At 43.0% G+C, this 26,400-nt stretch overlaps 3 protein-coding genes across 6 annotated transcripts in view; 2 read left to right on the plus strand and 1 right to left on the minus strand.

Annotated features, from left to right (window-relative positions):
- enpp1 (ectonucleotide pyrophosphatase/phosphodiesterase 1) overlaps positions 1-26,400 on the plus strand; it is a 200,770-nt gene that overhangs the window by 15,930 nt on the left and 158,440 nt on the right. Inside the window, exons 17-25 of one of the 2 annotated variants that reach the window (XR_013507443.1) lie at positions 1,851-1,938; positions 2,399-2,583; positions 2,798-2,837; positions 3,055-3,215; positions 4,286-4,421; positions 5,032-5,106; positions 6,579-6,711; positions 7,113-7,257; positions 7,442-8,351. Coding sequence is in view for 1 of the 2 variants with exons in the window: in XM_071919048.2 (XP_071775149.2) it covers positions 1,851-1,938; positions 2,399-2,583; positions 2,798-2,837; positions 3,055-3,215; positions 4,286-4,421; positions 5,032-5,106; positions 6,579-6,711; positions 7,113-7,257; positions 7,442-7,594 (1,116 nt within the window). In the remaining variant the exon portion in view is untranslated. Of the gene's footprint in view, positions 1-1,850; positions 1,939-2,398; positions 2,584-2,797; positions 2,838-3,054; positions 3,216-4,285; positions 4,422-5,031; positions 5,107-6,578; positions 6,712-7,112; positions 7,258-7,441; positions 8,477-26,400 lie in introns of those variants that run through there. The other variant, XM_071919048.2, reaches the window with a different exon arrangement.
- sytl3 (synaptotagmin-like 3) lies at positions 9,011-19,298 on the plus strand. 2 transcript variants are annotated; one of them, XM_071919041.2, is made up of 15 exons: positions 11,656-12,128; positions 12,575-12,790; positions 13,359-13,426; positions 13,944-13,995; positions 14,124-14,190; positions 14,281-14,353; positions 14,842-14,966; positions 16,003-16,125; positions 16,314-16,483; positions 16,574-16,676; positions 16,771-16,932; positions 17,074-17,182; positions 17,959-18,064; positions 18,234-18,439; positions 18,882-19,298. In XM_071919041.2, exons 1-15 carry the CDS (start codon positions 12,007-12,009, stop codon positions 18,971-18,973), a joined length of 1,794 nt encoding a protein of 597 aa, XP_071775142.2. In that variant the 5' UTR covers positions 11,656-12,006; the 3' UTR covers positions 18,974-19,298. The 2 variants fall into 2 exon arrangements, with proteins under 2 accessions (XP_071775143.2, XP_071775142.2); XM_071919042.2 differs by lacking the exons at positions 17,959-18,064; positions 18,882-19,298 and adding an exon at positions 9,011-9,025 and having other exon boundaries at positions 11,822-12,128; positions 18,234-18,313.
- Positions 19,237-26,400, minus strand: part of ezrb (ezrin b) — a 31,806-nt gene continuing 24,642 nt past the window's right edge. For both annotated transcript variants that reach the window (XM_078289696.1, XM_071919043.2), the window contains 4 exons: positions 25,150-25,310; positions 22,898-22,990; positions 21,628-21,867; positions 19,237-20,931 (listed from right to left, as the gene is read on the minus strand). In XM_078289696.1, coding sequence (XP_078145822.1) covers positions 20,767-20,931; positions 21,628-21,867; positions 22,898-22,990; positions 25,150-25,310 — 659 coding nt within the window. In that variant the 3' untranslated portion in view covers positions 19,237-20,766. The remainder of the gene's footprint in view (positions 20,932-21,627; positions 21,868-22,897; positions 22,991-25,149; positions 25,311-26,400) is intronic.

Consider the following 26,400-nt stretch of genomic DNA (forward strand, 5'->3'; position numbering starts at 1 on the left):
ATCAGAGTTTGTAAAAGCTTTGAGTATCGGAGGCTGCAAGGTGCATGCATGCACAGAATAGATATAGACAGAAATTGCGCAATTTTTACGGCGAGCTAAACCGAGGACTTTGCACAACCTCTGGCCACAGTTTGCTCTCACAGCTAAGAACAGACCGTAGGAAAAGCCATCACACATACTCTATGAAAATAAACCAGCTATGTTTAGATGGAAAAGAAAGCTCCAATCAGCAGGCTTACCAGAGGCTGAATGGCATAAGCATAAAAGCATGAAAAGGCCTTTGCTGGAGCCTCTGTGGCTTCATGGAGAGCTCAAACAGTTGCACAACAATTAAAGGGATAGTTCTCCCAAATTTCACAATGGTACATCCTAATCCAAAAAAGCCTCCTCGAAATAGAAACAGGCATTCATCCTTTCCATCAGTTGCAGCTGTGGCTGAATGCCGGAGGAACATACTGCTTTGTTTTTTTTTAATGTAGCGAAGGTTTGCTGAGCACATGTGCTCCTTTTTAGCACCGCTGTGCTTCACATTCACACAGCTACACTTCACTTCTGGGAGCTGACAGCTACGACCACAATCCTCCACTATGTGGCTCCACTGGAGCAGCCGAGGGTTAAGTGATTTGCTCAAGGGCAACTCAACAGTAGCTGTTGAGGGAAAGGAGACCATTGCTCATTCACTCTCCCCATACAGATTTTCCTAGCCAGTAAAACCGGTGACTCAACACGTCATAAGTTTGATTCTCTACTGCTGGTCCATATAAAACTTTATAAAGAGCTCAACCTGTCTCCGTTCAGAGCCAGAGCAACATATCTTCCTTAAATACTACATCATCACCTACAAAACTGAAGTGAAAAGAGCACTTACTCAGGTAGAAGTACTGCTACTTCTGCTTGAAACTACTTAAGTTTCAGTGATTAGCTCACTAAAAATACGCAAGAACTTTTTCGATTTTCGAGCAAAAATCATTAAGATCTTATGCATTTTTGATTGTTGGTTAGTCAAATCTAGGTAAGCTCTTTCTCTATATAGTCCTTTGAAACATGCTTTTGATGAAGGGCTGAATGAATAAATGAACTTGAACTCGAAAAATGCACTACTAAAAGTAAAGGAAGGAAGTAAAAGTAGGAGTAAATAATACAGACCAAAAAGCTCTCTGAAATGTTGTGTTACTCTAAAAAACTAGTCAAGTATAGTAATTAGACCAGTTGTCAGTAGTTACTTTCCACCTATGCATGTTCTGCTTTGGGTTGGGTTTGTTTCTTTTGGAAACATGTTTACAAGATTTCTGTCTGCCACCTTGGTGTTAGTCTTTATGGTGCATCTGTATAAGGACATGGTTTGCACTGGAGTTTGACTTGGTATAATTAGCTAACAAGGTTACTCACTTCCCTAAAAAACAATCAGGTGTGTGAGCTAGGGAAAGTCAGCACTACAAATAGCTTTAAGTTTGTCCACGCAGAGCAGGCAAAAACAGTTAAGTGTGCCTGAAATAGACGGAGTTACATCACCTGCAAATATTTCCACATCCACCCACTGTCGTTTTCTGCTAGAATTAGATTCCTCAACTTACCTTTTGGAGGTTATATAAGTTCATTTTCAAAGAAAACACAATTTGACTTTTAGTTTTAGCTCATTTTCAAATATTTACACATGGCCTATTCATGGTATTAAGTGTTTGACATCCAGGTATTGATGGTGAGAGTTTAAATGCAGTTGTTCTAATAGATGGAACAATACTGTTTGGATAGTTCCCTGCACTGTATTGTTTTAGTGTGTGTCTCATTTGTATTTAGAAATGTCTCCAAATGAATGCATTAATTTCATTATGTTTATCTACCTTTTCCAGACAATTTTCATTGGCTATGGCCCAGGGCTCCAGCAGAACACAGTTGTCCCTCCTTTTGAGAACATTGAAGTTTACAACCTCATGTGTGGTAAGTCGGTTTGTCATTGCGTACTCAGGGCATTGTACTGTGTCCAAACTGTAGTTCGGAAATTTGTAGCTGTATTTGGATTTATTAGGTTTATAGATCTGTTAGGCCCAGTAAACATTTTGAAGTAGAATAGATGCCCTTTAATTGTTGTGCAACTGTCAACACTGAAAACCCATGTAAATACAGCGGCAAAATGAAAGTTGAGTTTTGCAAAATCTGGACTTTGCTGCGACATAATATTTCATAGACATAAAATTTAATTGAATTTTGTGCTGGTTGAACTCGGCCATCTTGTCATTAAAGTTAATATCAAATCAGAGCGAATATGCTTCCCTGTCAAACTGCATCATGTCAAAAGTAATAGACTACTAGTCTGCAGTGTATGAACCACTACTGCCTGCATAATGAGGGAAGTGAATCTCTCTCTCTCTCTCTCTCTCTCTCTCTCTCCCTCTCTCAGATCTCCTTGGTATTCCTCCTGCTCCAAACAACGGGACCCACGGCAGTCTGAACCACCTCCTGAAGCGGCCCGTCCACATGCCGGTTCACCCAGCGCAGCTCTCCCATGACGCCCCGTGTGACGCCAGCGACCCCGTCCCCGCTGACGACCTGAGCTGCACTTGCAGCTCCCGCACCAAGGCAGCGGTACGGCCTAAAATGTTAATGAGCTTATGTAGGGATGAGGTGGGGTGGAAAGAGTACCAAGATATCCCACTCAAGTAGTTGTACTATTTGACTTAAAGGTGCATTAAGTCATCTGTAACTTCTACTGACCTCTACTGGCAACCAGCAGGAATGACAACAACATCAACAGGTTTCTGGTGCAGTAGACTAATATCAAGTATGAATTTCTTTTCAGGAGAAAACCATGAACAGACAACTTATCCAAACGAATTCTAGTGAGTATCATTTCATTTTGCTTTGCATTTGTAACGGTTTTTAAGGAGGGATTGAAATGCAAAAAAAATACATCAATGTAGTATCTGGGTATCTTTTCTGTATTTTGCTGTTTCATCTATTGCATCAAGCACCTTTTTGGGGTTTTGTGCACACACTGCCTCCTTGCTGCTTCCTGGGAAAGTTTCCATTTCTATTCACTGATGGCTTCCCTTTTAGGTTCCAAAGCCAGCCTGCGCCGCCTCCACCTTCCCTACGGAGTCCCTCGAGTTCTCCAAGAAACCGCTGACTACTGCGTGCTGCACCAATCCGATTACCTCAACGGATACAGCAAAGACGTTCTCATGCCTTTATGGGTGGCTTACACCATTCAGCCTCTGGTGAGTCTGGCCGCTCGGAGCGTTCTTTCATCTCTAAACATAGCCCGTTCAGTTGAGTTGTCTTGGCTGTGTTTCGGCTGCGGTTCGGGTCTGGCCGGAACATGAAAGAGGCCGTTTAGCATCTGAACCGCCGTGCCGAGCGGCTTGCCGGGCGATGTTTTTCTCTGCTCATGTTGGCTTCAGCAGCTCTTGTCTTCCACTCATTACGCGGCTGAGCTTCAGTGTAAATCACGACCTGTGACAGCGCGATAGAGGGATGCGTTCCCAGGAGAGTTTATGGTGTTGTAATGTACAGCGCTGCATATTGCTCCCGGTCTTAGCCATATCCAGTGGAGGTTTCCCTATGGAGCGTGTAGATTTGTTTTCATTCAAGTTTCATCCAAGTACAGCACAAGCTGAATACGTTTCTTACCACAAGCCTTGAAAGGCTCATGCTTTCGATTGGTTGTGCAGCTGCATTTTTCAAAAACATCCATTTTGTAGCATAACATATGCTCAATCCACTGTTCACCCGCTGAAAACATGATTTTCACAGCTTGTCGAAGTTGTACCAACCCTTTCATTTGCATGCTCAGAATGCTAGTTGGCCAGAAACCAAGGTAGACTCCAGCTTGCTTGCCTACTAGACTAATTAATGACAAGTGTGAGGACATGCTGCTGATGAGCCCTCAGAACAAGCTTGTACTTGCTAATGTTGCGTCTTACATCTTGCATTACTCATGCATTCTTGTGCACATGCTGGAAAAACATGCAATACATAGCTTTTGATGCTCTATTTTTCTGCCTATAATCAGTTGCAGCAAATTCAAACTTACTCCATGATTTAGGCATTTTATTCCATGACTGAGGAGGGAGATTAGATTACACTGTAAGTAAAAAAACAGTACTATGCCCTCGCTGACCCAAATACACAGACAAAGCGAATTCGAGCCAAGTAATCTTACACAACACTCAAAAGTACTGGCCTGGAGTCCCAGTCCTGTCCACCGCTGACTGGCCCTCTTTGTGTTGCTCTCTCTCTCTCCCTCTCTCTCTCTCCCTCTCTCTCTCTCTCTCTCCCTCCCTCTCAGACCAGTGTGCAGCCCCTGAGCCCGGAGCTGGAGGCGTGCGTTCGCGCGGACGTGCGCATCCCGGCGCCCGCCAGCCAGATGTGCGTACGATACCGAGACGACCCCGCTCTGTCCTACGGCCTGCTGCATCCCCCCAGTGAGTGCGCGGGGAGGTTACTGCCCCTCCGATCCCCAGCCGGGTGTTGAATTAGAGTTGACGTGTTGCAAAGCTGCACTAGGCCGCATTCTTATGTAAAAAAAAAAAAATACGCCCGTCTTTTCAGGCTAAAGCACAAAAGAGAAGAGCGTCCCATCGGACCTAATTGAGATGCTGTAGATCCGGCCTTTGGGTGCGGACACTTCTCTGCACACAGGGAGTGATGAATCAAAACTTAAGCGTGAAAAACAACAACGTCTCCTAAACAGCTGTCTAGAGAAAGCTGGGCTCACAAATATTACATCTTTTGCCTCTCTCATTTCTTTGGTATCTTTGGTATAAAGCGTCACAGATCAGCCAGGTTGGTAAACATGAGTGTGCTGTGTGCAGTTTACTGACCATCAACTTACAGGATTTCTGGGTATTGAAGTTTAGACAGTTTTCAGTTACATCTTGCTGCCATTTGGAGCCACCAACATGTGAAGTTCAGCTTCAGCTAGGGTTAGTTCTTAATTTATACAATACAGATGTCCAGACCTGCTGTTTGTGTTTTAAGCCATACACATGTGGCTGATAATCTTTTCCCCCATTCCTTGGTTCCTCTCTGTAGATCTGAGTGCCAGCGGACCAGAGACAGACTCTCTCATCACAAGCAACATGGCACCAATGTTCCCTGCATTTAAAGGTGAGCCACTCCTGCAGATTTTTTTTTATTGCTTACTAGATTTTAAGTGGCATTCCAAGCTGAAAGAGTGATGGATGCATTTTGAATTGTATTCCAGACTTTCCAGAATGATTTTCAAGTTGTTGAAAGTGAATATTCAAAGTTTTCTGTGTAGCTTTTGGACTTAATGAGAGCTGAAAGATTCAATGAGGATTTACTCTCAGAATTGTATCATGACTAGACATCATGTCATCCTGTTTGGTTAAAATCTCCATGGAGACCCAGTTTTCCGAGAAGCCTCGATAATGAGTCATTTTGTATTGCTGAACATTGTAATTCTTCTAAACTGAATTTCCAAAACGGGCTAGACTTCACCCCGGTTGGTTCTGACATAAACACATAAGTGTCCAAAGATGTACATGGGACTACTGTACTTTTATTGACCTAACCTCTCTGTGAAACACAATTAAAGGTTTAGTCACAGGGACTTTACTAAAGCTGATTCTCCCGCCATCCCAGACAGTATTCTCCACAATAAGAATCACTCCTAATGTAGATTGTAATCAAATGGGTGATTCAGCGGACTGTAATGTAGCTGTAGGAAACACATTAGTCTGTTTCATACATAGCCTACAAATGATCTCAACATTGAAATTGTTTTTTGTGGTGGAAATGATCTGTGTAATTGTAATTTCCCTCTTTTGATCAGTTTAATTGGAAGAAAGGAATGCTGGTTTATTCCCGTAATTTGGAGTTATCTTCATTGAGATCATCTTCATAGTCAAGCCTTTTTTAGCCCAAAAAACAATGTGTTTTTTCTTATGATTATTGCTTAATGCTGGTGTAGATTGGAGACCCAGTGAGGATAGGTCTTTACCTGCGCTCAAATACTATGCAGCTGAGGGTATTAAAAAAAATCGATTGTGTCATATGTGAAAGCATCTGTGTGGTGAGGATGACAGGATTATTTTCTACATGTGGTTTTCACAGCTGCAAAGATGAGCCGCGCCGCAGCTTTTGTTTAAACTTGTAGATTCTGTTGACTGATGAATTTATCACAAAGTCGACGTCTTTCATGTTCTTAGTCATCTGGTTGGATTCCCACTGGGGCCTTAAGGTGCTTTAGATATAAGCGCCCTCCAAACAGCTTGTGTAAGTGCAGCAAGCTGTGGTTGAAAGCCTAAATATGAATCAGCTTACAGATGCTGCCCTCTGCTGGCACATCATTGTATTGAGCGCTGTGTATTTGAGTTGGCAAGTGATTCCTTCTTAGGGAAGAAGGAATGTGCAGAAACTCATGAAATGAAGGGAAGTGGAAACATTTCTTTTGAACTTATGAATTACAAGATTTCTTAAAAACAGATTGTCTTGTATGAGTTTTAAATTGGACTGATGTGGCTTCTTTGTACAGCAAACAGACCACATTTATCATTTGGTGTGGTATGTTGTTGTAGTACTAAAAGTCGCTTATGTGTATTATTCCCTAACTGCAGATGTTTGGACCTATTTCCATGATATCCTGGTTCCGAAATACTCACAACAACTGAATGGAGTCAACATCATGAGTGGGCCCATATTTGACAAAGACTATAACGGAAAGTTTGACGCGCCCAAAGCAACCACAGCGTAAGTAAGCAGTTCACACTAGATGTTCCTAATAGTAAATTCCTATTGACCAGTCAAGATGACTGAGTACACATCATAGCTGTGACCTGGAGTAACCTGAGGGGGGTTTCACACACTCACTCCACCAGCAGCACCACATGGGTTCAATGAACTGGCTTAAAGGCACTAAAGCAGTAGTTGCTGAAAGATGGGACAGTGTTACTCATTCGCTTCCACTCATTCAGATCCATAACCCTTTTCAAGCCTGCAATACCTCTGCATAACCAGCATGTAATGTGCATACCTCAAATTTAATAGAACTACGACACATCAAGTTGAGCTTTTATAAATAACTTTATCGTGATTTTCTGCACACAGATCAAATATGAATCTTAAGACCTGTGATCTCCTTTTTTCTTCAGGAATGAGGCTCCCATCCCGACACATTTCTTCCTGATCCTGACCAGCTGCGGGAACTCGACCTCCAGCCCCAGCAGCTGCGAGGGCGCGCTGCAGGCCCGGACCTTCATCCTGCCCCACCGACCTGACCACACAGAGAGCTGCCCCGTGAGTAGTCTTCTTCTTCTCCTAATCGTTTCCGCGCGACGGTCCACCTGCGACACCTCTGCGGAAACCTGCCGGCAGATCCTCCGACGGAAAAAACCCGTCAAAGCTGAGACGTTTAATGCATTTTTCTTGGCTTCTCTTTTCTCTCCTCCTCTTTATTTCTCTTCTTCTCTCTCCTCCGCAGGACGGATCAGACTTCGCGTGGGTGGAGGACTGGCTCCAGCTCCACATCGCCCGGGTCAGAGACGTGGAGCTCCTGACCGGACTCAGCTTCTACCATGACAGGATATCGGTGCAGGAGACGCTACAGCTCAAGACGCTGCTACAGACAGTTTAAAATCAGAGACGGTGGACGTTCAAATGCAGCTTTAATTTCTAAAAGAAGCCTTATTGGTCGGCACAACAGGCCTTTTGTCCATGTGGACACACACAAACCCTGCAGCCAGTGGCTTTAACAGGCACCTCATTTATAAAAGCTTCTGTTGTGCTTCCATGGCAAAAGATGATCTTGATCCCAACATCGTCAATTTTCGTGACATATCTGATTCTAAAACCAATTATATAAGCATCTAATGTGTAAATGCCATAGATCTAATCTTTATTGAATATTCTGAGATGATTGTACAGCAGGATGTAGGATAAAGCCAGAGAATTATTTTTATAAATGAGGCTCCAGAGTTCTGTACCAAAGACACCATCATTTGCTGACTGGCTCCACTTAAAACCAAAGCTCAGATGAGAAAGCGGAGGCAGGAACAAAATAAAAGGGGAAAAAAAGAGAAGCATTTATTGATGTAAGAAGAATCTATTTATACTACGACTCAAATGATTTTAATGGCCGGGGCATTTCGGGAAACCCCCGGCAATCTGGAAGCATTTGTTTCTGCCGTTCGCTGTGAGGGATTCCTGCCGCAGGTCTGGATCCAGATGTTAGTGATCTGGAGCGCTGGCTGCAGCAGGCGGGGTGGAAACCCAAGATGGGAATTTTAGTCAAAGAAAAAATGAGTTTTGGTCTGCAAACAGCAAGTAACGAGAAACTGTTTTCCATGCAATCAAGGGTTCACGCCAAATGTTGTCGTCGTATGTCTATGATTGTTATTTTTGGATTTTGTTCATACAGCACCAATGTGGTTTTTTAGAATTTTGTACATTTTTTAATGTTCTGTTTGTGTACATACATGTATGGAAAACCAGGTCAATTAAAATCTTGACAGAATTATTGGATTGTTCATATATATGTGTGTGTGTGTGTGTGTGTGTCTGTCTGTCTGTATGTGTGTGTGTGTGTGTGAGTGTACTAGTTGAAATTCCTTTTGGGAGCAACACAGTCACCAGCTACTTTCACTCTTCAGTCTTCAATCTTTCCTCTGGAAGTCCAAGATGGCAACATTTGTGGAGAACATAACAGTAGAACACATCAAACCATTTCCATTAAGTGTTAACAGCATTTTCAAAATTGTCAGCTGCCGTGGCAAAACACAATTTCACATAAAGCCTCTTTTACACTGACCTTGTGACTTGGTCTTTGTTCCTCACCTCTTTCACAAAGGTTTAATCACAACAACACTTTACCGCACACAGCATTATGCCTTTACTTTTGCAAAAGAAAGTCTTTCAGGTGAGAGACAATGTGAGTCTCAAGCAGCAGCTGCTCTCTTGGCCTTCTCCAGATTGCAACATCGCCTGTGACGGCAGGAAGGAAACACAAAGTTCTGTGTGTATAAAAATCTGCCGACCACTCTGGCGCCGCAGAGAGGCGACCCTGCAGGTAAGAGCTCGCACTCGAGGTTTCTGCTCTGCACATTGCACTCCTAAACACTCTAACCTAGTTCTCATGACTGTCTGAATCTGCTTTCATCTGAAGGCTTTTTATCATCAGGTCTGCTGTAAAATGGACTGGATTGTCACATTATTTCTCTCTCCAGTGTTAACAAATGATGTTTCAGTTGAGATTCTGCAACAAAGGAGCGTGTTGAATAAATGTGTTGTAATCCACAGTCGACGTATGGGCAAGGGGAAAGTCCAGAATGACTGATGCTATTCAGAGTAAACCATTTGTGAATTTGCTGTATGAAGGTGAGGCTTCCTATTGAGGGGTTGTGACGTACTGCATTCTTGTGTCACACTCTAAACATAGCAGTCTGTGTCATTTCAAAGAGCAAATATTGATTAATCTGTAGACTTCAAGTGAGCCTGAACAATGGAAGTCTTGGCACACTACAGGGTTGTGTTCTTTTTTTGTCTTGTGGCTTATCACTAATGCTTGATTCAATTTTATGTGTAATGCACACCGGGGTCCTTACGGTTGTTTTCATTTAGCTGTTGTGTGAATGTTATCTTTGCTGAGGTATGTGCAAATACGGAGCTGCCACACACAGCGCTGCAGTAAGTAGGAGCATCTCTCAGCTGACCAAATATAGTGCAACCACTGTCAAGAGTGAAAACCTCCTAACTCTACTTTAGTGTGTAGGTAGTAGTAGTGTAGTGTTAGTACAACTTCAGTGTTTTTCTTCTATTTTACACAGTTATTAGTGTATTAGATTAATTCTAACACCCTTCGTCCCATGAAAACTATTTGAAAGCCCATTGGATAATTTCAGAAATACATGGATGTCAGTATAATACAAGTATTTTCCCTTTAATTCCTGAAAATTGTTTTGGGAGATATGTGGTTCTCAGCCAACACAGCAGTATTTGCAATGCAAACCAGTCTTTGGGGTCAGCAGGTCACTTTAAAGAAAAGACCCACAGTTCCTCTGTCGCAGCCTGCGGTGTGTGTGTGTGTGTGTGTGTGCGTGACCGGGGCCAGCGAGCCTCGTCACAGGGTTTTTATTTGGAATTTGCTTGCGGCGAGCTGTGTGGCTCCTCTTGACACACTGCCATGAGCTGACATGAGCTATGCAGGGGCTGCTCGCTGTAACTAACACACACACACACACACACACACGCACACAGGTCTTCCAGGAAGCACAACTCTGCTCTCTGGGTGGGAAATGTGTCAGAGAGCCCTGTGAGCCTCGGTCGTGCTTTCTCACGCCAGTCAGCCTCAGTATTTGGCTCCCCGCATAAGCCAGTCAGGTATTCTTTACTGTTACTGGTGCGGTGGGCCGACCCTCGAGCTTCCCACCCTCTCTTCTCGGATATTAGCTCATAGGCGTTACTAACGGACCATTTGAATCATTATGGCCCTCTGTGTAGAAGAGGCAGGTATGAAATGAGTGTATTTGGGTTAACATGGTAATCATCCCTGCCCAGTGCTGACTAACAATGAGTAAAAGCCTCCTATCAGTCTGATGTAGAGTTAAGGCTCCTGAACAGTTCGTCATAACACATGAAAATTGCATAGGAACAACCACACGTCCTCCATAGAGAGAAGAGATGCTCCGTGCCTTGACATGTGAGTGGACCAAAACCTCTCATTCTGGTATTTTCAGTGGGTTTAGTTGGGTTTCCATCTCGCGTCACTGAAACTCTCCCGTAGTATCTCGCTTTTTGATCTAGTTTCATCCAATTTGCATTCTACAGGCTGGGAGAATCTGTTTGGGCGCGGCGCATGTGGGCAGAGGACAGATAGAGGGCCGTTCCCTCTGTGAGCCATAGGGCCTAATTACAACTGACACTGATTGTTTTCAGCGGCCTCCCGGCAGCTCTGGATAATAGCAAGGACGGGCTCTTATCTCCCGGTGCAGGCTGCCGTCCAGCCGCTTCCCCTCCCCCTCCCCCTCCCCCTCCAGGCTTCATTTGTCCACTCCGACAAGTGGAAAAAATGAGTTTTGCTCCAAATTGATATCTAACATTTGAAAAACGACATACCCTTTTATAAAATGGGTGAGAGCTCAGAATAAAAGCAAATTGTGCTACTTTTTAGAGGATAGTACATCATTTAAGTGTGTATTTGATGCATTTTACAGAACAGATTCCTTTATATTTTAAAGATAGCCTACAAAATGATGATGTCATGACTTTTCTTTCCCAAAGGGACATTAAAGCCTTTTGGAACAGATCTCTTCAAGGCCTGCAATGAGAAAAAAGAAAAAGAAAAAAAAAACTAGAACACAGACGCGCATCAGCCATCAATAATTCAAAGGGGCTGGCATTTGGTTTGTTTGGCAGCTCTGCCATCAGTGAAGCATCACTGCCCCTGCTGCAGCGGTGGCTGCTTGCTGTGAGAGGGGCTGTGAACTGTGAAAAAAAAAAACTTGTGACATTGACGCAACAGGAGGCGGAAGGCAAGTACAGACTGTATAGAACAAATCATGATTACCAGACTCAAAACAATGGCTGGATCTTCCCAAATGTTATACAGTGTATTTGCTTCAAAGGTCATCGGATTCTCTCTGGAGTCTAAGGTTACTCCTGCCACTGAAAACAAGATATTCCCTCAGGTTGAAGTGTGCATTCCCCCCAATATCACTATGAGAGTTGGGGGTGGGAGGGGTGGTTTAGTCATCCAAGCAGAAACAGTCACAGACTGGTCTATATCTGGCAGTGACGTGGACAGAGGCTCTGCGGAGAAGGGAGATCTGACACTAACCTTCACTCTTTCACTTTCACTCCACTCCAGCTACAAAAGCGGACTACAAAGAGGACATCTGAGCCCTGTGAAAGCATCCTGCGTCCAGTAAAGCACCCACCGCCGAGGGGGGGGAGGAGGAGGGATCGAGAGGGGAGGAGACACGAACAGAGAGACGGTGAAACGGAGAGAAGAGGACCGGTGAGACAGAGAGAGAGACAGAGAGAGAGAGAGAGATGATCAGAGACTGCTGTGTGGAGATGGATCTGAGTTTGCTTCAGGCTCTGGAGAGAGAGCGAGTGCTGGAGGTTCTGCAGAGGGACAAACTTCTGCGTACCATTGAGGACGAGAGAATAAGGTAAGTCATCTCACTTTCATAATATTACTTACATATACAGATATTACTGATATATGGGGATTCCACCTCACTGATGTAGTGGTAAATTAAAAGGAGACTGAACTATGACAACAATATAAACAGACATCAATCAGATTTTCGCATCTTCACATATTAGTTTGATACTATTTGATGTGGAATCTGAATCTCACATTGCAAAGATCTATGTCAAGGTGGGTTTGCCCGCCACCACATCCCTTCTGTCAATGCTGCATGAGGTTTGCATCTAATACTAACAGAGAACATGAAACAAAGTGGATTCAGTATTACACAACACTTGATTTTTCAATTTTCAGTCCGTACAAGCGTAGGACAGCGTGCTTTTTTTTGAAAACCAGTGTGTTGACAGATGTTGGACAGTGGCAGTTAAAAGTGTCCGTGATTCCCTCCACCTCCCTTTATCCCAGGAGGATGAAGTACGAGCTGCAGGAGCTGCGGAGGAAAGGCGCCAAGAGCTTTGCCCGGCAGTACGGCGAGCGGACGTGCGCCCGCTGCCAGAGGCCGCTGGGGAAGTTCTGGAACTCGGGCGCCGTTTGCCGAGGCTGCAGCCACCGCATCTGCAGCAAGTGCCGCGTGGGCGTGGGAGCCGTCGAGTGGAAGTGCACCGTCTGCCACGCCTACAGGTAGAGAGAGACACGAGGGTCACAAAGACTGACTGCTGAATGTTACTAACAAGCCTCGTTCTGAAGCCAAACAATCAAATGACCAAGAAGTATTATAATTCCATTGTTTTGCATGATGATATATTACCTCTTCACTAGATGTTTCTGTTGGGTCTCTGCTCTAATTGGCTAGCTTGCTTGTCTCTTGGGGTTGTGTAGGAAGAATTAAATTCTATCAGTGTTGTTGCAATTCCTACTGGTGGCCAATAGAGCTCGATAAAGGTTAATGCCCCTTTAAATCTTTATTCAAGTCAGAGTAAGAGCATTTAGTCTAGTTTGAGTTGCTCAAGTGACAAGAGTGCCTTGGTACTTTACTCAAAAAGATTTTGTGCATGTTCCAAAACTCTCCCACCAAAATGTATCCTATTTGAATCATATTAACAAAGCTGATATCAATCATGGTATGTTCAGAAAGACTCTTTCTTACTGTGTGTGTCGTAGTCCCCTCATGTATAAAAGTAAAAGTATCCGTAAGATACAAGTCTGTCCTGTACTGTCTTAGTTATTTTCCAGCTTCTCCTCTTCACAGGGAAGTGAAGATCCGCTCTGGAGAATGGTTCTTGGAGGAAAGGGAAAAGAAATTTCCAGTCACTCCAGGTTTGTTTACAACACTCTGACTGCATGAACGCACAATCGGAAATATATATTTCTGTGCATTCACTGTTATTCATTATTCATACAGTATAGCCTAGATATCTACCAGTTTAACTGCATTCATTGATAAAGAATGCATGATCCCAGTTGTGTTTTTCCAGTCATTTGCTGTGAAAATATGCTGTTTTGAGTTGAATTATACAGTATTACCATGGTGACAGCGTGGTGAAGCATTGTAACTAAGAGGCAGAGTGGTAATATTTGATCATGTGTGTTGTAGACTTGGGTCAAAAATAATTTTCAAATGCTTTTATGGTTTGTTTTACCCGTAGTTAGGTATCAGATGAGATGGGATATACAGTAGGACAATATAGTGACTTGCAAAAAGTTTAGACAATCACAGGAAAGTAATTAGAAGTAAATTTGAAATATTTTCTGTGACTGTCAACATACCTGAGATTATATGACTTGTCCTGATTCAGTAAACTTCAGTAATTAATAAAATATTTCTGCTTTACAGACAGGCATGAGACTGTTGGGGAGAAACTGTTAAAGTCCTACAATGTGCTGAGGTATGATGAATCTTTTTCTCATGTTGCCTTTTGGATGCTTGTGGCCGATCCAGTCCATCAAATGAAATACTTGAAAATAAGTGAGAAAATGACATGAGTAATATGTTTTTTTTCTATATTTTTCACAGTCATATTTCAGTTGTGCCGCCCACTCCTCCACCTCATTTTGATGGGTCGATGTTGAATAGATCTTGGGTAAAGTAAACATCATCAATATATTTCCACCATTTATTTCACAATAACAATGTGGATTGAATGCCAATATTGTGGTGTTTTGATTTGCAGGATTTAAGAAACTCAAAACCTTTTACCAAGTCTATGGAGGATCTAGTGGTTTCCTTCACCAGTCACATTAAAAGTAAGTTTGGTTGATGTATCATTAAAGAAGTATTCTCTTCACTGGTTAACATTGATGGGTAAATCTATAGGCATTAGGGTTAGGGTTAGGGTTAACACCTTAAGGATTGACAAAGTGCATCTTGGTACAAATTGTTGCCTCAAAATGAGATGGCTTAACATTCACACACACACACACACACACACACACACGCACACACATTTCCTCTGGATGTTATCAGGACAGCATCTGCTGTCTTACTTTTGATAAGCTGAACTGCGCAATAAAAACCGCAAGGGAAATTTGGTAAAAAATAAAACCCCTTTGCTGTTTACACGTACACCATCAGCAGTTGCATAACATTATGGGCACACGCTCTAGGAACCGTGAAACCCATTCAAAACCTTTGTATATTTTCAAAAATGTGTCTGTCTGAACATGAGGTTGTTCTTAGTTGCCTTTTTGGAGATTTGAAGCAGTAAGTATTGACTGCTCTTTTGTAAATGCAGAGATTTCCACGTCTCAGAATGATGTGCGAGGAGACCAGGCGCTGCTGAGAGTTGACAACAGAGGATCAGGCAACTACTCCGGCCACAAGAGCCTGTCTGACACTGACATCAGCAAATCTACCAATGTAAGTGAATCTCACTCCACACATCATGCATCCCATTATGACAAAAAAGTCACCTAACTCTCAGAGCAATGAGCCCTTAGAGGTGTCAGCACAAGTGAAGGAAAAGTAATTTCAACATGAGATGCAAAAAGAAAAGAAAAAAGAAAAAGTCCCCCTCCAATAGTCAACAAGCCTTGTTGACTCCTTCCAATTGCAACTAAACTTAATTTGGACTGAGATCCTGACTGGTTGAGACGATCACACGTCACTTGGGATGGACTGTTTTCTGAGAGGCTTCAAAATTCAAATGGGGTGGTGAGGTCACTGGATCAGGCCTTTAAAGGGGGCATTAAGTAATCTATAACCTTTATGGGCCTCTACTGGTGACCAGTAGGAAATGCAACAACACTGACAAGTCTCTGGCCCAGCCCCGACTCCTCCTGTCCCCTTGAGGTACGGTGGCCTGTAAATGACATAAAAAATCAAGTCACATTTTCACAATACAGACAAGTAAGCTAGCTAAATAGAGCAGAGGTCCAACATTTTATCTCTCTGGTGATATATCACCATGCAAAGTACTGTCATGCTTTAATAATACTGCTTTGCCATTTGGCTTTTTGGAACAAAGCTTTTTACCCTTCTGAACTGAAATGACTCGCTCGTAGCATTGTTCTCCACCACTGAGTAAACAACATGTAATGTCAATGCGGTTATGCAGGGATGAGGTAGAACAAGACGTACTATTATGTAGCTGAGTTTACGTTTAAGCTGAGGTTTTAAGTTTTACTTAAAGGTGCATTAAGTAATCTGTGACTTCAATCAACCTCTATTGGCAACCAGTAGGAATTGCAACAACATTGACAGGTCTCCGCTAGTTTTTATTCCAAAATAGACTTTGGGCTGAAAAGTGAGATTTGAAAGCCCCCCTGCAGATATATTCTGGTTATTTTGAGCTATGCGGCACTAAAAATCTTTAAACTAAAAAAATCTGAAAAAACTACTTATTATTGCCCCTTTACGGTAGAGTTGCAGCCTAACTGACGCTCTTTCTCCTCAGCTCACCAAAGGCCCCAGTCTTCCCAACCTGTTCAAGAAAAGCAAGGACAGTGACCAGGAGGGCTCCTCCACCGGGGCGGAGGAGGAGGCCTCCTTCAGCTCCGAGTACTCCGGAGGAAAGAGAGTGAGTAGAAGAATCTGATAACATGATAAACGTACAAAAAAAAAAAAAAAGTCCACAAGCAAGTGCAAAAGCAGCATCCTGTACTGATGAAATACCAGATAGTAGCGTGAAGGATCATTTCTCACGTACAAAAACATTTTCGGCCTGGTTCTTATCACGTGCAATGGCTTTGCACGCTGTTCCTCCAGGGCAGCTGCAGCAGCATCAGTACAGACTGCAGCCTGTTCGAGAGCAGCAGCGTGACCGGGGAGCTGGAGCTGGCCTTGGCCTACAACACCAACACCTCCTGCCTGCAGATCACAGTCAGCGCCTGCAGAAACCTCAGCTACGGAGACACCAAGAGGAGGAAGTGTCACCCGTGAGCACGACACCCTGCATTATATCATGCTATTATATCGTCCTGCATCAAAACCTCAGCATCGTGACACGTGTTATCTCCATTGTGTAGGTACGTCAAGATCTACTTGCTGCCGGAGAAGACGCAGAGCAGCAAGCTGAAGACGACGGTGAAGAGAAACACCACCGATCCGGTTTACGATGAAGTCTTAAAAGTAAGGAGAAAAATGAATTTTTGCAAAGGCTTGACTTCAAATGTGTGCTGCATCGTTAAGGACAGATTTAATTTGATTCTCTTGGTTTTGACAGTATCACGTTGAGCGCCCCCTGCTGTACGGGAGGACGCTGCAGGCCTCCGTGTGGCATTCAGGCACCCTGAAAAGAAAGGTGTTCCTCGGGGAGGTCCTCATCCCGCTGGACGGCTGGAGGTTCGAGGAAAGGGCGTTCAACTGGTACCCGCTGTGTCCCAAGGTAAAATGGAGGGCACGGGAAGGTTCAGATGTCAGTCTTCGGTATCAGGAACGCAGGGGAAAGCATTTGAAGCATCTGTTATGTTTAGAAGTTGGGTTTCAGCTTTCTCTCCTGTGTCTGTCCTGCGTTTCTGTCTGTCAGCGGCCTGAGAGTCCAGAAGGAGGAGCAGTGGAGCAGCAGAGAGGAGAGATGCTGGTCAGGATCAAGCTCAGCTCAAAATGCGAGGCGTCCTCCCTCTCTCAAACCCATGGTGAGTTGCTGCTTTCTATACATGATAACAGTACTTACTTATCGCTGTTCAGTGAAAAGCTTGTATCTCCAAATTGTCAATTGTCTTGTTTTTAGCTTGATGGCCAGGCATTTTTTAGTTTATTTAATTGGTTTTGAAAAGGTTTCCTAAACCCAATGTTGTAGAATTTCAGTCCATAGAGCAGCATGTGTGTTAAAACATGAAAATCACAAAAATTTGAGTTATGAGGTTTTCACCTAACAACATCATTTATTACTTATAAGACATTGTGACACACTAATAAGAATTCCACAGCTCATAATACATTTGATGTCTTATAAACAAAAGAAATACATAGTTCTCAGAGATAAATACAGTACCTAAAACAGCCTCAGATTCTAATGCATTATAATATATTATGACATCTTCTGACACCACTATGATGTCATTCTAATGTGCTTATGAGTGTTGTAAACACATCATATGCACATTCATGATGCATTATAGTCTATTAAGACATTTTCTGATGCAGTTATGATGTAATTATAATGTGCTTATTAATGAACTATAATGTGTTATAACCAACAATTGAAAAAGTGTTACAATAACAATAACCCAACACTTCTCATAACAGTTATGAAGGCCTTTACAGACATTAAGATAATAATAAAAGCCAACATAATAAATGCTAAAACCACTGTTCAGTAGCTGTTGATTCCTTTTAGTGCAGCACTAGGGGTCAGAAGCGCTTCTCTTTTGGATAATGCTGTGACATCATGTTGTCTTGCTCCTTGCAGGGGTTAACACTCGGCCACAGGGCAATGATCGACTAACTGTCCTTATCAACAGTGCCAAACACCTTCCCACTAAAGCAAACACTAGTCAGAACACCTATGTCAAAGGGTAAATATACATCATTGTGATCGTGTGTGCGTCTGCGTGCGTGTGTCCGCCGGGCCTGCGAGGCGTGTTGTGTGTGTTCTGGTGTGTGTTTATGAATGCATTATGAATGAGTGTGAGTATTTAATAGGTGTAAGGGTGTGTTTACACAGCTTTTGTGTGTGTGTTGCAGGTGTCTGACTCTAAGGGGAGGCAGAGAGCTCGTCCAGATGACGCCCGTGCTGAGGGTGAAACCGGGTTGCGAGGCGTCCCACCAGCTGCTGTTTGACAGTCTGTCGGCCTCCGAGCTCCAGGACAGCTCTCTCACCCTGGACCTGTGGGGCCAAACCCCCCCCAGCCCCTCAGACAGGCTCCTGGGTGCAGCTCGAATGGACCTGGGTAGGGAGCGCTCACTTCCCTTTCCACATCTTAAGTAATACATTTGGTTTTAGTGGAATAGAGGTCACTCTGTTACATTCAAAGCACCCCTCAAATTCAATTTCCCCGTCAAAGTGAGGCTCTCTTTCAGTCAGGCGGTTCGACGTCCATGCAAATGAAGTTAGTGCAGGAGATGGGAGTTGTGTTTCTCGCAGATGCGATTTAGAGGCGCGCCTGTCAGAGGAAGTGGTTGGACTTATTTAAGAGCGAGGTATCCAGGGCAGACAGACTCTCTTCAGCGTTTCCTTCTGTACAATAAAGCCTTTCTTGTCTCTGTCTTAAGCAGCGTGTGAAAGACGTGCTCAGTCTCCGGTTTCACAGCGTTATGAAAAAAAATAAAAAATAAAAAGAATGTTCTTGATGTCACTGACCTGGTATTCTCTGTTAACCCCCTCTTCCCCAGGGTCGCCATGGCAACCGGTGTTGCGGATGCCCAACAAGTGGCATGACATCAGCCTGCCCGTTCTCACCAGCGTCAACAGCGGGAGAACATGACGGCACCGGAGTCGAGAACAGACTCAGCACTTTAACAGGCTCAACTGATGTCACTATTTATGTTGTAATAGCTGTCAGCCATTCATGATTTATAGCTATTATGCATACGCTCACCTGATTGTATAAATAGGAATAAGTTATGTTTTAAAGAAATATGTATTTAATTTATTTACCCACCAAATTGTATCACTTTCTGATGTATTAAATGCTTGAACACCCCCCTTCTTCCCCATGGTCAAATACAGAGTAAATACACACCAGTCTGTAATCATAGGAGATTTTTATTGCCAATATGCTGAACACCTCATTATAAAATCTTGTTCAAATACAAAGGCCAGCAGAGCTGTTTGTCTCCATTACAGTGTCAGTAAATGCTACTCTAGTCCATGTCCAGAGAGAGGAGAGCGAGATGTGTTGGTGTTTTACTGTCTGGGTTGGTGCTTTGTGACCAAGCTGCAAAACAATAACTCCATTTTTTCACCCCAACCCTCACTTTAACCTCAGTGGAGGCATAACACTAAAATTAAACAGAGATTACGTTTTTTTTTTTAAGGTTTTTTGAATATGATTTGCCTTTGCACCTTGGCCAGAAAGTGAACACCAACTGTCTTGGATCGAACCCTACAGAGGCTGCTGAGGGACACCCAGAGGGTAAAGGCCACTTGGGAGAGTAAAACCGCACGACACGCGCTCGTCTCTCGCTCCACGGCAACATGATAAGGAACACAGACAGAAATAAAATACGTTAACCTAAGTGTCCCAGTCGACACGGTGCTCTGAAGGTGGGAAGGTAAAGACATTCCTCAGCATGCTGTGAGCGGCACCGTGAACTGCACGGCAAAAAACTAATCAAAAGTACCTAGCTAGAGATCTCCTTAACCGATTTGATGGCATGCAGCTGGATGTTTCCTAAAGTACAAAATAATAATTTACAATTAAATCTCTTTAATTTAGTGATCTAAAGGAAAACTTATGGAACATAAAACTGCTATTATTTTGGTCAATATATAGAACCTTTGAAACATATTAAATGTTCTCATCATTAGTAGATAGCAAAATAGCAAAAATATACAAACCAAGATGAAATACCCTTTTTTTAATGTCCCATATACAGTATAAATATCAAACTAGGCATGATTTTAAGCTACTGTATAGCAATATTAAACATAAATGGAAGTGTTCAAATATAATGGAAAACAAAAACAAACAACATACAATGTTCTGCTTATACTGTTTCCCCTTTCTGAGTGGTCCCTGTGAAACAACAATGTCCTTTTCCACCTTTCACGACAAATGATAGACATCGAAAAGAAGCAAGGCTTTGATTACATCTTCTATGTGCACATCATGGAATAATAATAATGATAAAATTTGGCTATTCCCACTACTTATCACACCCTCTGGTTAAAAACAATAATGATTTGGTCTGAGCCGATCAAATTACACACGATCAAATACACAAATAAGATTTGAAACACTAAGAAGAAAGGAGGTTTTGGCACTAAGTCTTCTCAAAAGGATTTGCAAAGCCCTGCACACTGCCAGACAGACTTGTAACAGCAGTCTGCCTCTCTGTGAGTGGTGCTGCACGCCTGCCACTGTGCTTATACTGCTCCAGTTTGGTTTGAGTCTGCGAGTGGTGTGTGTCATGTCCGTGCTTTGACACGTGTGTGTGTGTGTGTGCCGTGCTGTGTGTGAGTGTGTGTGTGTGTCAGCGGAGGGAGTTAGTAGCGAGGGGTAGTGACCATTCAGAAAGGGTGAAGTGGCCGAGGGCCGCCCGGGCCGCAGGCTTCTTATAAGGCCTCAAACTCGTCGATCCTCTGCTTGGTGTTGCCCTGCCTGATCTGCCGCAGGGTCTTGTACTTGTCGCGGCCGGCCCGCACGTTCTCCGAGTGGAGCAGGTCGTTCTGGGTCTTCTTGGTGTCGTCGCGCGCCTGGGCCAGTTCTGAGCTCAGGGCCTGAGGGGAGGGACGAAGAAGAGGAGGAGGCATGAGAGGCAAGCTCCAACAAACCAAACAACACAACACATTGACTCCAATTCTAATAAGTTAAAAAAAGACCACAACTGACTTGTACTCATGCTTAAAACCAATGACATTTTCACTAGATTCCAATGTGAATCAACTCTTTTCAAGCTTCATCCTGCATTAAGTGACATTAACCTGAAACAAGAGCAGTGATCTGCCTTTATTTCAAGATACTCCCACAAAACTACCATATTCCATTAGAAGATTTTTCACATTAAAAAACACTTGACATGGTGAAAGAATTTCACTTGATTCCAGTGCAACAACCTTCTTCAAAAAAAAATCCTGTATCAATCAACATTATGTATGAAATGGCATATATTGCCAAGGAAATTCCTTGAACAAGTGAAACTGCACAGGAAGCTAAATTATCTTGCCTTATTGAAAGATTTTTTTTCACTTGTCAACAAAAAAATTATTTATAAACAAGAAAAAGATCAAATGATCTAGGATAGACATTTTTTGCAAGACATTCATTGATCTATATATTTTTTTAAACCCAATACAGCAACTGATCCCTAAGCTTTATCAGGATCCTCATTCTTTGATCTATGTGAATTTTTAACATATCTCCTATATGAATGACTGAGTGACTGTATGTCTGGTGCGGCGAAGCGCTGTCCTCACCATCAGCTGTTTCTGGACGCGCTCGTTCTTCTCGGCCTCGGTCAGGCGGTCCTCCTCGTTGCGGTGGTCGTTGATGCCCTCGGTCTGCAGGTCGGCGCTATGCGTGCTGGTGTTCTCCTCGCTGTCGCTGTTGTCGTCCACGTGGTCGTACATGGGGGGAGGCGGAGGCGGCGGGGGCGCCGTCATCACCAGGTGCAGCTCCTCCTTAGTCTTCAGCAGGTCGTCCTGGGCCTCCCTGGCCTGGTGGGTCCAGGAGAAACAGCAACAGAGACGGCAAGGGTGAGATCACACCTACAGTTTGATTTCTTTGGTTCGAGCCATAGTGGAAAAGTTACATTGTGTATTGGTTTCGTTTGGGTTCACACCGATTACAAGTGAGCCAGGGCAAGTCACATGGACACATGGACAAGAGTTTTGGTGACCTGTCATCCTGCCAGGTTAGAGATTTTGGCAGCAGAGGAGGAGTCAAAACAAATCTGATTCCAGTCCCAGTAACTTTAGCTGAGCATGATGGACTTGTCTGTGCTCTTTGCTGTAATTTACCTTCTCTGGCAGACTGACGTCTGCCCTCAATTAATTTTGTTATGTTTGTAGGTTTTCCAAGCATGAGGAACTGCTGACTATCAGATGTTAATATCTGTCTCCTTATTCCCATAAACCCTTGCATTTTGGGGTTTGGATTACATTCTTACTCCTAACAAAACGCACCACAGTTCTCTTGGAAGAGAACAGAGACCTGCATTTTCAGGCGTCTCTGTGTGGTTATCTGGTGCCACCAGAGTCTGAATGGCATTGTTGTCAGCTGGCCAAAAAGAATTTGAATAATCTGCTCCAAACATGCTTGGTGTGCGTCCGCAAGACAGAGCGAATCAAGAAACAACTGTGGAACATATCCACAGGGATCCACATTGATCTACGACACTAAATACTTCCCTATGAAAGATTATACATAGATGTTAAGATATTTACTGTTGCATTATACTGTAGTACCACCTGTAGAAACACCACACTAGTAGCTTTGTTTACATCATTCTTTACTGGATTTTCTTCTTTTTTCTCTTTTAAATTTATTGGCATTAGGGATTGTCATTACGTGACTACTAAGCATGACTTTTGGCGTATATTAATAAGGTTTACATATTGTATGTATCTGCATTTTGAGTGGGTTACAAAAGTTCTAAGAAGCTTCTTTTCAAGTCGAGTCCTCAAAAACATCTACGTAAATCTAGGTGGTGGGATGAATTCCAGACAGTGTCGTTGAAGCTCTCACCCTGTGCTGCCATGTGTCGGCCTCCTCCTCCTTGCGTCTCTTGGCCTCCTCCAGCAGGGCGATCTTGGCTGTGTGCTCTGCCAGCTCCCCAGCCTAATGCAAAAGAATAGGATAGAAACTTATTAAAGGGGCTGTATTCACTTGGGTAAAGATCATGGATCAGGGGTGAACACAGTGAAAAATTTGAATTGGTTTGAACGGTTAGATCTAGTTTTAAAGGCATTTTCAGAAAATGCAAATGAACACATAACTGGATACAGTCTTGACTGGCACTCCTCCCAGAACAATAGTTTGTCTAATTTGGCAGGTTTGCAGTATTTTGACTGGCACAACCTCTGAGATGCCTCCTTCAGCAGGTTTGCGACATCTGAATTGTCTGGTGATTAGGATCCAGTACTGTGACTGTTCTGCATGAGAGACTTTATTCACTGAATCCATCCAAGAAACATCTTATTAACAAAATTATATACATTTTTTTCATGAAGTAAATTATTCTCATCCTGAGACAGGAAATGTAAGAACAAATTCATGAAAAGTCTATGAGACCTTTAATAGAGTTTCAAGGAAAGGTCCACCAGGCACCTCTTTTTTTTAGCTAGTAACACTTAACAGATGCTTACGGGACGCCTTGGTCTTGGCTCTCGCTGTTATAACTGTTGCTAAGCAACAGTTATAAAATGAAGTAGTTCTGGTTCTCATTTCTGATTGGCTGAATCATAAAGATGATATAAAATACCCAATAAACACACATCATAACAGTTAATTTAAATATTAATGTGTAGACTGCAAATCACCACTCATACTGCTACTTATGTGTCGCTTAGTAACCATTTCACTTAGCTACTGTGTTCAAGACTACATTGCTAGTATGAAACATTTAATTTAATTATTACTGATTGCAGAGTAAAAGATTTCTTGAACATTTGCATTCTTTTTTTTTTATTGCAATGGTATGTTATCGCCATTTTATAAAAGCAATTTGGCACTAAAGGCTGTGATTTACAGTGATTTTTAAGAGCTAAGAGGGTTTTAACTACGCCTCTTAACTGTTCTAAAACCTCTGTAAACCACGGCCTCTCGTGGCCTAATTAAAAACCTGTTTGAAGCCTGCTGCTCTTTTGCTAAAAGTTAAAATAATTTCAGCGCTCTGAGCACTAAAAACATGCCGGGCTCTCAGTGCTGTCAGGAAAGCGCAATAATGTGCCATTTCCATTGAAAATGACAATAACAGAAAAAGGAGCCAACACTGTAAAAAGGCTCCTGGTGGAAACGTTAACGATTGGCTCTGAACAGCCTCCAAGGAAAAGTGGTGCATTCCTTCTGACCACCACAACAATGTGAATGGCTTGTCTTTCACCAGACTAAACTAACCAGAGGCACAGCATTAAACAGTGCACCTGCTTTTGTTGCTCACAGTGTGTGTGTGTGTGTGTGTGCGCTGTCTGTGTTATAACGACTGCGTACACACACACACAAAGCCGTGCACAAAAGCCCAGCCCACATTGGAACACTTGGCCGTAAAATTGCTGTGGGAAAAATGTTGAGCTGGAAAATTGGTTGCTCAGAGAAAAATACTTGACACAATTTGTGTGTTGCACTGTTATTAACTTATCTGCTTTGGAGAAATTTGGGGGGTAAACTGTATTCCATACATTGCTCAAACTCCTTTATGTCTTTTCACTCATTGTCAGTAGAAGCTGTATGGTGACTGAATCCATTAGTCAAGCTTGTTAATAAGCTTAAAGCACAAAGGGTGTTGCAGCGGGTGTCTGTCCGTCTTATAAAACAGAATTGGTGTTTGACTGTCAGTAGCTGAATGTGGAGTAAGAACCTCTCCAGCCAGCTTTTACTGTCAGGGCTGTTAAAGAGAAGGAGGGAGCTAGGCTGGGTCCGCACTAGACTCCTGTGGGTGGTCTACAGCAGACTGGACAGGGGGGTGGGGGTGGTTAGTCTGAAGTAATGGGGTGTGGTCCAGCTGGACATTACAAAGTGGTTTTGTCTGGTCCTGAAGTGGCCAGGCACGGCTTAATGTTCCACACTGCAGTGTGCCTGGTACAGACCTGGACAAAATAACAGCTGAAACCACTGTGAACGCTTCATTTATCTTATCTTGCAAACAAGTTAACCACTTTTGAGCTGTGTTTTAATGAACGACTAGAATGACTGTAAAGCAGTAGGTGAATTGGTGACTGGCGGACTAAAAAGCAAGTTTCCCTGCCCGAGTTTGACTTAAATGAGGAGCTTGTACTGACCAGCTGCTCCTGGCTCTTCATCTGGTCCTCAGCCTGGCGGGCCAGCTCCTCTTTGGCCAGCAGGGCAGCCTGGCGCTCGGCCTCCAGACGGGCCGCCTCGTCCTCGGCCCTCCTCCGCTCCTGCTCCAGCATCATGGCCCTCTGGATCTGGTCCTGCAGGTCTAAAACACAGAAGGGAGGGAGGGAGAGAGAGATATGAGGCAAATGCCAAGCCAGTGTACACAGACAAACACAAAACCACACATATTCTCAATGCTCACTGCTAATAGAATGTAAAAGGAAAGAGTGATTTTTTTCTGTTACTTTACTACTAAATTTCCATTTAAAATTCCTTACTAAAACAAAGTCATGGTCCTCTGTGACTTTGCTTCAACCAGAGCTTTTTGAGCCACTGATTACCAGTATTTTAATTTTTTTCTTGATTCTTGCTTGTTTTGATCAGTCTTGCAAACACACATTATGGAGGCATATTTTATTTAGATTGAATTCAGCTTTGATTATAATCTATGACAATGTCAGTATGTCATTTTGTTTCACTGGAATAAGTAGTAATTATGTCATTTTACATAGCTTTCAACAGCCATGTGACAATACCCATCTCTGTAATATCGAAGACCCTTCTAAAATTACAGGCAATGTGAAACAACTAGCTTCCCTAATGCCGCCCAGGTAAAGCTTATGGCATCAGAGGAGTGCAACAGAAATATGAATAACTGTCTGCTGTACATGCATTGCTAACACAGACAAGTAGCCCATAAGAGAATGCCCTGCTGAAACTTCCAACCACGAATGTTTCCAATATTAAACTTACAAACAAGTACAAACAAGCTGTTTAACAAGCTATTGCTGTAAAAAGTATTTCCAGTGTTAATGAAGAGAAAGAGACAATGGTCCAATTACATGTCAATCTCCTTAAAGTACACTAAACTGACTTTCAAATACTTTCCCATGACTGTCTAAACTTTCTGGCGCTCGTATTGCCCCGTGTGACAAACCACACTCAAACGGCATTCCAAGCAGTTTAAAACAAACACTGAGAATAATTTGCAAGTACTTTATGACCCAGGCCTGATAGAGCAAGTTGTCCACCGAGCTTGAAGAGGAAGCCTTGGAGTCACTTAATGTTTTATCAGCCTGATAGCTTATCTAATTCTGTGAACAAGAAGCCTATCTATCAGCCTATAAAATCACACATTCTGCCTCTCTACCTGTCGACAGGATGAAGTCAAAACAAACAGGTAAAACTAGGGA

This window comes from Centroberyx gerrardi, chromosome 18, assembly GCF_048128805.1.
Source record: "Centroberyx gerrardi isolate f3 chromosome 18, fCenGer3.hap1.cur.20231027, whole genome shotgun sequence".
Taxonomy (NCBI): Eukaryota; Metazoa; Chordata; class Actinopteri; order Beryciformes; family Berycidae; genus Centroberyx; species Centroberyx gerrardi.

Excerpts from the sequence above, each read along its gene's own strand:
- sytl3 (XM_071919041.2), top strand. The coding sequence starts at position 12,007 with ATGATCAGAGACTGCTGTGTGGAGATGGATCTGAGTTTGCTTCAGGCT. Across the intron at positions 14,191-14,280 it reads CGATGTTGAATAGATCTTGG|GATTTAAGAAACTCAAAACC; the intron begins GTAAAGTAAACA and ends TTTGATTTGCAG. Across the intron at positions 14,967-16,002 it reads ACATCAGCAAATCTACCAAT|CTCACCAAAGGCCCCAGTCT; the intron begins GTAAGTGAATCT and ends CTTTCTCCTCAG.